The sequence below is a fragment of the Mytilus trossulus genome, chromosome 8 (genome assembly GCF_036588685.1).
Source record: "Mytilus trossulus isolate FHL-02 chromosome 8, PNRI_Mtr1.1.1.hap1, whole genome shotgun sequence".
NCBI lineage: Eukaryota > Metazoa > Mollusca > Bivalvia > Mytilida > Mytilidae > Mytilus > Mytilus trossulus.
The window spans coordinates 73,284,099-73,298,240 of record NC_086380.1 but is presented as its reverse complement, the minus strand read 5'-3'; the positions used below and the strand labels follow the sequence as shown (position 1 = coordinate 73,298,240).

Here is a 14,142-nt window from a genome sequence, read left to right as displayed (position 1 = left end):
CAACAGGTCTTCAAAGCAGCGAGAAATTCCCGCACCCGTAGGCGTTCTTCAGCTGACCCCTAAACAAATATGTATACTAGTTCAGTGATAATGAACGCCATACTAAACTCCAAATTGTACACACGAAACTAAAATTAAAAATAAAACAAGACTTAAACAAAGGCTAGAGGCTTCGGACTTGGGACAGGCGCAAAAATGCGGCGGGGTTAAACATGTTTATGAGATCACAACCCTCCCCTTATACCTTTAGTCAATGTAGAAAAGTAGGATAAAGTAAACATCGTAATTCTCATAATCATTAATTCCGGATCTGTCTGTCTGTTCTTGTCTTATATTGCCAATGTGCTTAGAATTTGGTGATATTTTTATGACTAGATTTAAATATAGTGACAGTGCAGTATTATACTTTAAGTACTAGCATACTGCTTAAGTCAACACTAGGGACCATATTTACCCTGGTTTACGGTATTAATGATTCTTTTATTGTTGAAGACCCTCCAGCAACTTTGACCATTGATCTTTAGTATTTCTATGCATTGACTTTGTGTGCGATTAGGTATCGTGCACACTTACTCCATATTCCTTTATTTTCTGAAAGGGTCTGAACATGACTTAATGCAAGTTTAACCCTTCAATGTAAAAGGTCATATGGCAATACATTATTGTTTTTTTTTTCTGATACCAGGACATTGGTGACCTTACTTTAATTTAAACCATTCAACTATCTAGTTTTATCTACAAAAAAGAGCCAGTTTTGTATTCTTCGATATCAAGTTCAATCAGTCTCCTTGCAGAAACGACCATTTGATTCTGTGTCTTGTAGCATCGTCTATTCTTAAACTATTTTCTCGCACAATATCTGGTCTGGACATCGGGTGGGCATGCAACATTGCATAACCATGCACACGTTTACAAATGAAACTCAACACTCAGCTGACTATAGTCATGAAGTAGGACAATAAATGAACAAAAGACAAACCCGGGACACAGAAGTACAAACAATAGACCATCAACTCTGAAAACTAAAAGTAAAATAGAAACATGGACCACGCGAAAAACATACAGGGACGACACCAGAGAGCGAAGAGAACTTGCTTCCTGCTAGACACTTTCCGTGAAAACAATTTGATATAAAGAAAATCTTTTGTTTCAGTTTTTTTTTTTTTTTAATTTCTAACATGAGGCATTTGTCTCATTTGCCTCAATGTAGTTACGGCACTGACGTCAATGATACAGTTTCCAGTATGATTCACAAGTTTAAAACAGAATTTTCAAAAATCCGCGGGAAATTACTTTTTTTAACCTGTCCGATCCCTTACCTTTTCTCGCGAGACTTGTGTCAACATCGCGTGATGTAATATGGATGACGATCGGCTGAATTTTGACACTTTTGACAGTTTAGAGTGATTGTTTTGGATCTTTGATAAATTATAAACGCTAGAATGGGAGGAAAAGAATCAAAATTATCTTATATTCCTTACGAGGAAGCTGTCAGACGATGTAAGAAAACAATTTGATTGAAAACACACCTTATAAATATTGCAAATTTATGTTGACATTTTTTCGTCTGTAAAATTAATACATCCTGTTGATAAAAAAACACATGTAGATGCAATCTTTTACTTGACTACATATTCAGACTCATCAAACAACATTAGAAACGACATGAGTTTGAAAATATTTTGCACGTAAACATGTATTTTACGTTATAACTCATGTCTGATGTGCTTGATAACTGAATGACTGAAAGAAATTTCCTCCCTTTAAATTTATACACCTAGCTTGTCCCTTTTTGTTCGCCATTTCTGGATGTCACACAGGTTCCCGTATAGTTTTGACGTCTTTAAAACAAAATATCTGGCCCCACAATGGAAAAGTGATTGTGTATGACGTCAAAAGTTCAAGCAGCCGGGTCAGCTAGGATTTAGCAATAAGGTGTACTGGAATTAAGAATTTCAGAGCTGTTTTAATTCAAATATGTTTATTATTGTATCCCTTGAAATCCCCTCATTCCCTGGGTATCCGTATGAACTTTAATATCAGGATAAGATAAATAAGCCGATTGTTATGTATTTGTCATTTTCGCTAGCCAAGGGTTATGATCCACTCCTGCCCTCTTCACCCTTGGCAGATTGAGCTAACATTTGTGATATCAATGTTGCGCAATCTATAGAAAAATAAAAGTCACGCCCATTCAGAATACATTATTCTTGACCAATGGTAGCACTAAAACTCTTCAATTTGGAGATAAAAACAAGGTAGCATTTAGATTCTACACACTTACATGTAGTAAAGCCGGAAAAGAAAATATGCGTCAACATTCATGCATTTGTGCATGAAACATACACAGGGACTTCTTTTAGTTGATTAAAACATTCAAGTTATCACTAAATATAGTCATATGTTTAGTGATGTAAAGACTTGTTGCACAATAAACATGTGGCATTTTTTACAAACACTTTCTTCATCTACACATGATCATGGTATAGATGCTTTTTGATTGGATGCAGCAAGTTTCTACTGCAACCAATAAAAATCCTTACCTTGTGTCTCCAAAATTTGATCTCAATCCACCAAGGGTGAAGTGAGTGGGAAAGGATCGTAACCCTTGGCTAGCGAAGATGTGTATTTGTTTTGTAGTCAAGCAGTGCCTGAAATGAATGCCCGAAAATTTTTTTTTGGGCAAGTAAAATTTCAGGATTACTGGCCCAAATGATATACTGCAAGCCCAAATATTTTTGACAATTTTTTGTAGTAAAAAGTAAAGAAAAACCACAAAGAAGTACTCATTTGGTGCTTCATGTACATCTGTACACCAAGTACGGGTCTTTGACTCAGCAGATACCTGCAGCCAAGATTCTTGAAACTGCCTTCACCCTCTATTTTGTTCATATCTTTAAAGAACCTCTGATCGGGAAAAGAATCATTAGAAATTCATTTTTGTTTATTAATAACTTAACTATACAAGTCTATAAAAATAACCAAGTAGTTCTGAAAGATGAAGCTAAACAAAATTGTATTTGTTATGTAATTAAATTATCTACATTAAAATAACTCGTTTAGACCTATAGTATTCATGTTATTGAAAGTTACCTAACTTATAATCATTCAAATTGTTACAAAAAAGTATCAAGAAGTGCTCCTTAGTAGGGAGTTTTATAAATATAACAGGTGATACAAGAGATTACCATATCTTATTGATGCAATGATACATCGCATATATTACAGAAGGTATAAACAGTTAAATTTTTCTCCGTTATGGTTAAAACATAAAAGCATTTAATAAGTGCTCCTATGTGAGTATGATTATTAATACAAGAAATAACACAGGAAGTGGTGTAATCTTGTTATGTTCAAGTACAAATTTCTTTGGTTCTTCTTTAAATTCCATACTCATGTACTCATGCCATGGTTATCAATCAAAACGTTTTTACTAGTTAACTAATTTAGTCAAACTATGTCTTTTTAAGTTTTATGTCTGTTAATTATTGTTACACAATCAGGTAACAATTTTACCGGAAAAGAGCCAGATGGCATGAAATTTGGTAAACATATCTTTTGAAAAGGCAGAGGGGGCATTCTTTTGCTTTGGAGGGCAGAAGGGTGCTATTTAGGGCAGACGGGAACACTGGCTTCTTCTCTTCTCCTCCAATTCTTTTCAAAAACGACCAGCAGTATTTTAACTTGGTCATATTTATTTTAGTTGTGCCTTATTACGACCCCTGCTTTATTTACCAACTTCGTTATCATTGGTCGCATATATTCAGTTTGACCAATCACTACGTCTGTTACAAATACGTTTCGGTAAAGTTTTAGACAACTCAACCCGGAACATCATGGACCGGATTATAGGACGATATCAAGCCAAGTAATCATAATTTACTGTCCAGGACCGAGTTTCCTGTGGGCCGAGTTGTCACAAATGTCTAGTTAATCAAGAGTTGTCTTCCATTGGTTTTTTTACGGGAGACTACAGCTCAGGAAAACCTCCAATTCTCTACATGAATAAATATTATTTTTTGGAATTACGATAATTTGAATTTTAGAAGAAGTGTAGGGCAGTTGCCCAGACGTTTTATTTTGGGCCAGTAATTACTTGTCTTTTGAGAACTTCTGATCGCCCTCACATCAAAGTGGTCGCCTCAGGCGAGTGGGCGACCAGCCATTTCAGGCACTGGTCAAGTAGTCAGAGTTGTTGTCCCTTTGTGGCATACAGGGAAAACATGAGTGTAATCAACATGCACACATATTAAATTAAAATATGTACTTGTATGCAAAATTAAAGGAAATCTAGTGATGGCTTTTGGGATATCATGGATACTAATATTGAAGGAAATTGAATGGAAGCTTTGCTAGTCATCTGACTTTAATTGTTGGCTACAGTTACTCAATATTTTTAGCTGACATTTTTTGTGTCAAATTTGCGAATGGATTGTTACCGGTGTGAATTTCTGGACCCCCAAAAATATATGTGTTTCTGCTCACCCTACCTACCGTAATTTTTAGTGCCTCCCCTAACACTTTTTATGCCATTTTGGAACAAGCACCGTTAAAGTCAGACTGATTCCCTATTTAAAGCTAGTTGTAACAAGCTAACAATCCTTTGTAAAGTTAAAGGATATTACCTATCTACCCTATGTTTTTTCCGCATATAAGCAAAAACACATGTATAATTTGTTTGGCCTCATGAGTACTGTGGATTTATTATTGTTCCTTGTATACCAATTTTCTGGGATTTTGTGGCTATGAGCATGATGAGTAAACCACAAAATTTAATATTCAACAAATGACAAATTTTCAAAAGGCTTTTATACATTTATACATCAAAAGACAAAACCAAATATCCACTAACATAAGTTTTTCTCCATCAACGAAAGTTGGTACAAAGGAAAATAAATTAATCCACAGTATACAAAATTCATATAGCTAGTTGAATATCTGTGTTAGAATTTTGAATATCCCTTTAGTTAATGGACAAAAAAAATGTATTGAAGAGTTTATTTTTTCAGTAAGGGACTTAGAACAGAAACGTCTGAAAGATGCTTTTAAGAGATCATCGACCTTTGGTGGTTCAATGACAGAAGCAATGTTCTTAAGAGAAGTTCTAGGAGATGGTGTTCCAGCTCCAGTTTCAAAAGTAAGTACTGAGCTCAGGGGAAAAGATTAGCAGGGACCCAGTAGCCAATGCTACTGAAATTTTTGTTGGGGCCCTAAAACTTTCATGAAAATACCCATAGTGTTTATCCTTATTTTAGTATTGTGGAAGGTTGAGCAACTCGGAATTGTTTGTCCTATTTCCTGGAGTTAAAAGTACACATGCAATTTTATATGAAGTCAAGCTTATGATTTTTGTTGGTCCATTCAACTCCTTTGATTATTTCCTGATTGATTTATGTTTTTTTAACGAGAAATTCAGTTTCATGTGTCTCCTAGTCTAATTCAGAGCTTTAAATTTGAATTACTAAAATTGAACTCAATGAAATTTTGTAACTCAAGACTACATGTAATATTAATATTACATAGACGTTTTATAACTCAATATTATACAATATGTACAATGTAATTAATAATATTTACAATTTCTTTAATACAAACAGTACTTGTCTGTCCTTGGCTTATAAGTTATGTTCTTTATTGTCATTGGACTATATTTTAATTTAAAAAAAGAATTTCCAAAATAATATTTAGTATGTGCATGCAGTTCTAGTATAGATTTTTATGCAACAAATATTTGACACAAATGGGTAAAAGTGTTTTCATCTGATCTTTAAAAGTTGAAGAAGCCCAGGGAATTTCAATCAGAAATAGGTAAACAGGTGCATTTATATTCATTTGCATAAGGTTGATATTCATTTGCAAAAGGTTGATATTCAGTTGCATAAAGTTGATATTCATTTGCATAAGGTTGATATTCATTTGCATAAGGTTGATATTCATTTGTATAAGGTTGATATTCATTTGCATAAGGTTGATATTCAATTTGCATAAGGTTGATATTCAGTTGCATAAGGTTGATATTCGACACAGCTCATATTTTAATACTTATCTAGCCTATAGCTATATCGAAAGGCTTTGGTGACTCAGTATAATATAAATTTGTTGATTTTTACAGCTAATATTTAAAGGCTTTGGGGGCTCATCTAAAGGACTCAATTACAAGGATTTGATTAGTGGACTTGTAGTTCTGACCAAGGGAACCAAAGAAGAGAGAATTAAATGTTAGTAGACAGAATTATTTTTAAGTAAAGTTTACACTGTTCAAATTATTTTAGGATTGTTTACTAACTCTACAGTTACATGTAGCTTAAAACTGCATTTTCCTTTATATTACATGCCTTAAAAATCATATGAAAAATATTGAAGATTTTGAAGAATATGATATTTATCAGTATATAGTAGGAAATATAAAAAAAGATGTGGTATGATTGCCAATGAGACAACTCGCCACAAGTTACCCTGCAAAGTTCTTTTGGTCATAAATTGATTTTTAGGCTTCTGTCAGATTAAAAAATGTTAAATATTAAAAACAAATAATTTAACTGTTGATTTATTTAAGTTACGACGTGAGGAGCATTAACAAAAATAGATCAATATTGATTGAAAATACTTGGCCCATTAAAGGGAAACAACTTTTAGTGACATACTGAAAGTACAAAAAATGAGGAATAGGTCAATATAAAAATAAGAAGATATGTGGTATGATTGCCAATGAGACAACCCTCCACTAACATGACTTGAGACCAAATGACAAAGAAGTGACCAACTATAGGTCTTCTTACAGCATTTCTTGTCAGCTAGAAGAAATCTGACTTGTTTCTATATTATGTTTGGGCATTTTCGTGGATTTTTTATACATGGTTTTGCCAATCTCTACATTTAAAGCTTATAGAAAATTTGAAATTCGTTGAACATTTGTTTTTGTGGTTCACCCTGCTCACAAAACCAACAAAATTTGGTATCCTACCTACCTACTTACCTAGTCCTTATTATGTGCCCAGGGGCACATAGGGCAAGCTAAATAAATAAATCTACAGTGTATAATTATATTTTTAAAACTTTTTTTTCAGTGATATTTGGAATGTATGCAGATGACAGTTATACTATGGTACAGAAGGATGAGATGGATCGACGTATTATTGAAACAGAGGGCCAGGTCTCCCATGCTGTGTCAGAATTATTCTCAGATGTATGTAATTTACATCTACTCAGTCTCTAATTGTAATTTCCCACTGTCCGTCTATTCATGCTTCCATCCCACACTGAACTACATGGTTTTGAGTTGTAACTTGTGTGCACTTTAAGATTTTTTAGATTCATGCTTCCATTTTGTCAAAAGTGTGTTTTTTTTCTCAAAGAATCAACAGTATACAGTTTTTTTTTAAGAAACAATAACCAGGTGTAGAAATATAGATAATTAATGGAAGATAATCATTGTTTTATAAATAAAACTCTTTTTGTCTGATTTCAGAGAGACCAAGTTACATTTGAACAGTTCAGATTATGGATTTTTCAACACCCTGGTGCAACAATCATTACAAAATGGCTTCTGATGGAGGACATTACAATCAGTCTGTCAAATGATACAGACACGCCCACATTCTACCAGACTCTGGCTGGTGTAACTCATTGTAAGTTTCTAGATAATAGAGAAATTTTCGTATGTTTGGCAGAAAACAATTAACTGCAAGATAGGCTGAAATATTTCGCTTTCCAAACTAATGAAGGGTTCAAAGTTTTGAATGACAAAAAATTATCTTAGCTTACATTTAAATGGCCCTTTTAATGACCAAGCAATGAGCACGATGAACTAAACCAGATGTTAAAAAATTCTATTTATCTGTTTATAAAAATATTTTCTTAATATATGTACTATATATATTAAGAAAATATTTTTATAAACAGAAAGATGGGATTCATTTATGATATACATACAAATGTTTTGTTGTTTACCTTGGATTCATTGATTTTTCTTGGATTGATGAAACTTTGTATAGTTGTGGATATTGATTTCTTGGTTACATTGATGTCTGCATACAATCCCTTAGAAATATGTACTTTTGAAAATTAAATTTGTGGTTCACCTGTATACAGGAAATCAATGAAAATTGGTACCTACTTAAATAATGAATCTACAGTAATGTATAAAATCAAGAGTTTTGATTAATTTTTCATCGTTGAGCTATTTTTTTATGGTTTTAATAAAAAGTCGACTGAATCTGTTTATTTACCATTTTACAATATATATATTCTGTTTATTTTAGTGGAAGAGACTGACATTAGTGAACTAGAGAAGCGATACTGGATGTTGAAATCCCAGTCCAAGTCTGGGAAGTTTGATCTTGAAACATTTCAGAGTATGGTGTGTCCACCAATACCACAGGATATATCAGAAGGTTTGTTATGGGTGTAAAAAAATATATAATAGGGCTCATCCAGAAAAAATATGTAGGGAGGGGGAGAGGAGGTTGTGGGTTGAATGTTGGAAGGCAGTTTGATTAAGCACTTGTCACCAAAACAATTGTTAGGTTTGTTGTGGATGTAAAAATAAAGGAGAGAAAAGGGATATAAAACAATATTTAATGGGGAAAAGGGGGGTGGTGGAGGTAGGGAGGCAGTTTGTTTAAGCACCTGCTACCTAAACAATTGTAATTGAGAATCTCAATCATAATGCATTATAGTGTAAAAATTGCTCTAATAACCATCACCCATGTAGAATTTTAAGTGCCCTTTCATTTTATACATCAACTCATATTTATAGAGATGTATAAAATGTGTGAAGCATATAATTTCTAAAGAAAGTAGAGAAACAAAAATTAAAACATGTTGCACTAGGAAAACAAATTTGATGTTTTTGTTTGTTTGCACATATATGACCAGACCACAAATATGTCTGTGCAGATATATTTACCCCATTTTCATAATATATGTATGTATGGATTCTTAGTAAAGTTTTATTTTGAGCATAATTATTGTACTCAGACTTATAAATCTAGAGAACAATGCTTACTGTAGTTTAATTGTATGTGATTTCAGTTTTATTTAAAGCACTCACTTCATTTTAATTTTATTCCATTTCAGGTTTATTTAAAGCTTTTGATGAGAACTGTGATAACCACATTGACTTTAAGGAAATGGCTTGTGGTATATCAGCATGTTGTAGAGGACCTAGCATGGAAAGACAAAAATGTAAGTTTACTCCTTCATTTCTGTTCTGATACATGTAATTAAGATTAATATTTCAAGCCTAAAAAGCTGAAATAGCTTAGACAGTTGTGATCCATTTGGTTTATGGAAGTGTTTGAGCTTTTAATTTTGCAGGAAAGTAACCTAAATTTCTTCAATTTATTTTGTAAGATCTCAGAACTTAGATCTGTATGATTATTCAATAACTTGAAATTTTATATTGCATAAATTTGTTAATACCAGAAATATGAATATTTTTGTTTACTTTTTATTGAATCATTTTCATGAACACTTGCATGTGAATATGGTTCTAAATGTAAGTAGATGTGTTAATGAGACAGAAACTTCACACATGTATATAGATGGGAACATTCTGGTATAAATTTACAATATGTCGAACATTGTAATGCTAACCAAAGATCTGTAGCCCTTTTCACAAAAAATCTTAAGTGTAAAATTTATCAGAAGTCTAAAATATTCCTTAACAATTCAACTAAATATTGTTATCGTAAGATTAATTTTACACTTAAGATTTTTTGTGAAAAGGGCTACTGGGTTGCATTGTCTTAGATATCCATGCTGAATGATATGGTACGTACATTGTAGCTACATTGTATGTTATCCATTTGACATCAGAAGACTAGATAGTGAGAATTTTTAAGCTGTCTAGATCTATTTAGCGGCTAGGCTAGCAATATGTTCAGTAGTCTAAATCTATGTAGTCCTAGATACCAGCTATGATATTGAACGCACCCCAGTTATATATGTTTAAAAGATACCTACACACTGCACCAATTTATTTTGTAAGAAGGTGAACATTTTGTATTTTTCAGTTTGTTTTAAAGTATTTTGTAAAAAGAAAGATGGAAAGTTGAGTAAAGAAGATTTGATACAGATGCTGACAGCCATGTTAGCTGTACGATCGGAGAATAGAGCAAGCCATGAATTAGTAAGTACCTTTAGCATATAGGGTGTTATTACTTTATGATATTACATTTGTCAACACATATGTACATTTTAGTTATGTCATGTTCTATGCAAGTCAATCAAAGCAATCAGGAATTTCAGGAAGATGGATACAGAATTTATATAATATTTAAATGATTTTTGAAATATAGTTTGACTAACAACAGATCTGGTATGATCATGGTGTACATAAAATCATAAGGGCTGTTCCATTTGAACATGTATACAACCATGGAACACAATGATATTGGGGCACCACATATAGATGCAATTTTAGAATTTTACATACAAATGGATTGTACAACATGTACAGAAAAAAATATATACCATAGCACAACCACCGCTCCATTCTTGTCTCAAAGTATAATAACTATTATTAGCAGCATTCTCTGAAAAAAAATTACTACTGAATGTTCTTGAGTGTACAGTATGTATGGGTAATTTCGACATGGTGGCTTCCATATCTCAATGACTAGTTTTATTGTTTTGATTTACAGGAATCTGATGTGTTCCACAATTTATATCCAGAAACAGTTGCTATGGAAATTTTAGCATGCCATGATGCAGATAAGGTAAACAAATTTTTATTATATAAACATGTGTTTTATAGAAACTGTATTTACATTTGAAAACATAAAAAGTAAATGATACACATCGTAGCAGTTTTCTGTGTAAGCACCAACTCTTTCTGAACATATTATGTATATACAAAGAATATTGTTTCGAAAAATAAAATAAATACAAGCACAGCAACAACCAAAGAAAAATGAAGCAAAGGAACAGTGCTTTTATTGCTTTTCTTCATCTCAAAGTCACAGTGAGCCCATCAACACAGAGCAAAAACAACTCTTAGATCTTGTTCCATAAACACATCCATTTGTAAGCATTTCAACCCATGGAGAACAATGTGATGTATTGCATATGCAATATCTTCAGAAAGCTTGTTTTATCTGCTTATTGTACAGAATAAATAAAATTTGAATGAGTGTATTTATTCTTGTTTATATTACCACTTTAGGATGACAGTATTACACAAGAAGAATATTTAGTATGAGTGTATTTATTCTTGTTTTATATTAACACTTTAGGATGACAGTATTACACAAGAAGAATATTTAGTATGAGTGTATTTATTCTTGTTTTATATTACCACTTTAGGATGACAGTATTACACAAGAAGAATATTTAGTATGAGTGTATTTATTCTTGTTTTATATTACCACTTTAGGATGACAGTATTACACAAGAAGAATATTTAGTATGAGTGTATTTATTCTTGTTTTATATTACCACTTTAGGATGACAGTATTACACAAGAAGAATATTTAGTATGGACTGTGAACAATACTTTAGCTGATGACTTTCTTAATCTACTAAGTCAGGTAGGAATTCTACAAACATAGAAAAAAAACTTATACTCTATACATATGAAAACCTATTCTGTTTGTTTTATAGAAATAGTTACCTGCATTTAATTTGAGATTGTTGAACTATTGACAAAAAGTGAAAGATTAGTTATTACCATTTAAGGATAGGGTGCTTACAGATATTGCTTTCAAAATTAAAAAAAAAAAAGATATTAACCTGCAGTGATTTTCTCAATGACATAACCATTGTAAAAATTTCTGAATAGAGCTATTAAGAGTTATGGGAAAAGTACAAAAAAGTGTAAATGTTTATTGCACTTTGTCTTCCCACATCTTAAAAACAATGTTAAGTTTTGAATTACTGAGGGGTCATAATAGTTGCCACCGTTGCATTATATAAATGATATAGAGTTACTGAATGAATATTTAAAGATTGTCTCAAGTAGATTTTTTATAATACAGAGGCTTGCAAGTGCAATACATTTTCTATTAGAGAAAATGCTTTATTGTATAGCAAAGCTTGAAAAACTGTTAAAACATATTTTTGTTATGATCAACATCACTAATTTGAAGGTTTATTTGTACTAGTGCAATATGAAATATTTTTGGATGCTTTCTTTTTGGTAACCGTCTGCATCAAATATTTAATAATATGCCTTATTTTGTAGATTTGTCATATTGTGTTAGGACTGAAACCTCAGTCGACTGAAGAAGAAGGCAACATTGTAAAGTAAGTTTTCAAAATACAGGTTTCAATATGTTTCGAAGAAAACCATTTTTTTTTTTACTTTAGAAATTAACAATGTTAAATTGCTAGTGACTCTCATGTATACATTCAGTTTTGCTAGAAACAATCATTTTTAGATTACTAGTGACAATTTGCTAATATATTTTTGGATGTAACACATCTTCTGATTGACTGAAAAATGTTTGTGTAATGACTGTGATGTCATCAACATTTTTTCATTAATTTCTCCTTTAAAATGGAATTTAGTATTAAGTGATAAAGAATGACTGTATTATTCAGTGTCCATTACATTTTGATGCTATTCTTTATATGTTTATAGATAGAAAATAATATATATAACATTTACTCCTCAATAATAATAGCCAATTCATCCCTCACATATAATTGCCTGTGATATGAAATTTTCCACTTTCATTTGAAAATTGAAATTTGAGTGTATAGAGGAGAAATATTGCATCACAGTTGATACTGTGGTAGATCCCTAATTAAAACAATTGTGTCAAAATAAAGTAAGTTCTTATGTTTTAAAACCTGTTTTATATATATTTGTTACTATTTTGTTGGAAAGATTCATTATGCCAAACCTGTGGGCATTATATATGTTTTTCCTTCTTCTGGTAAAAGTTTTTGGTCAAGGTAGTTATTGATTAAGATGAAGTCCAATCAAAATGAAACTTCTTCTGACATCAGACTCGGACTTCTCTTGAACTGAATTTTAATGTGCGTATTGTTATGCTTTTACTTTTCTACACTGGTTAGAGGTATAGGGGGAGGGTTGAGATCTCACAAACATGTTTAACCCCGCCGCATTTTTGCGCCTGTCCCAAGTCAGGAGCCTCTGGCCTTTGTTAGTCTTGTATTATTTAAATTTTAGTTTCTTGTGTACAATTTGGAAATTAGTATGGCGTTCATTATCACTGAACTAGTATATATTTGTTTAGGGGCCAGCTGAAGGACGCCTCCGGGTGCGGGAATTTCTCGCTACATTGAAGACCTGTTGGTGACCTTCTGCTGTTGTGTTTTTTTATTTTGGTTGGGTTGTTGTCTCTTTGACACATTCCCCATTTCCATTCTCAATTTTATTAATACACATGTTCCCTATGATATGAATTTTTAAATTTTAATGCTAAATTAGAGTTTTGGCCCCAATTTCACTGTTCACTGAACATAGACAATGATAGTGTGAGTGGGTCATCTGTGTACTATGGACAGATTCTTCTTTTAAGAAATGATTCAAATAAAAGCTAAAAAGTAACATTTATATTTGATTTGACAGCCAGTGGTTGAGTCGAGAGTCGAGGAAATCATTCCAAGTAGGACAGATATGGTATCTAATATCTATGCAATGGTGGAACTGTTGGAATGAATATGTCAGTTTTAAGGTAAGATCATTAACTGAGAAGGTGTTAAGCTAGCAACAAATAATGAATCAATTTTAAAGTTATTTTGTTTAACATTAATTTTTCCTATGCAAGAATTTTAAGATGAAGTTGATGTGAACTTTAGGTTTGCACTCTGTCTATCTTTATGTCTAATTTTGTGCAGAGTTATTGTCTTTGACAGTGACTTAGAAAATTAACATGAATAATCAGTTAACCACACTTTTATCGTCATGCTTGAAGATATTGATTTGATAATTAGTTTATAGTTTTATCATGATAAGTTACAGATCAATTTCAAATTTTGTTCTGGTCTGATGATTTTGTGCAGAGCTTTAGTCCTTGGACATAGAAAATTTAGTCAAATAATCAATTTTCTGCACTTTTATCGTCATGCTTGAAGATATTGATTTGATAATTAGTTTATAGTTTTATCATGATAAGTAACAGATCAAAATTAAATTTTGATGATTTTGTGCAGAGTTATGGTCTATGGACT

General features: G+C 32.1%; 1 protein-coding gene across 1 annotated transcript in view; it reads left to right on the top strand.

Moving 5' to 3' along the window:
- Positions 1-1,344: 1,344 nt before the first annotated feature.
- LOC134681390 (ubiquitin carboxyl-terminal hydrolase 32-like) overlaps positions 1,345-14,142 on the top strand; it is a 43,516-nt gene continuing 30,718 nt past the window's right edge. The window contains exons 1-12 of the mRNA XM_063540992.1: positions 1,345-1,500; positions 5,010-5,137; positions 6,113-6,218; positions 7,068-7,186; positions 7,469-7,628; positions 8,262-8,393; positions 9,079-9,186; positions 10,017-10,132; positions 10,647-10,721; positions 11,448-11,531; positions 12,185-12,246; positions 13,541-13,646. Of these exons, the coding sequence (XP_063397062.1) occupies positions 1,443-1,500; positions 5,010-5,137; positions 6,113-6,218; positions 7,068-7,186; positions 7,469-7,628; positions 8,262-8,393; positions 9,079-9,186; positions 10,017-10,132; positions 10,647-10,721; positions 11,448-11,531; positions 12,185-12,246; positions 13,541-13,646 (1,254 nt within the window). The 5' untranslated portion in view covers positions 1,345-1,442. The remainder of the gene's footprint in view (positions 1,501-5,009; positions 5,138-6,112; positions 6,219-7,067; positions 7,187-7,468; positions 7,629-8,261; positions 8,394-9,078; positions 9,187-10,016; positions 10,133-10,646; positions 10,722-11,447; positions 11,532-12,184; positions 12,247-13,540; positions 13,647-14,142) is intronic.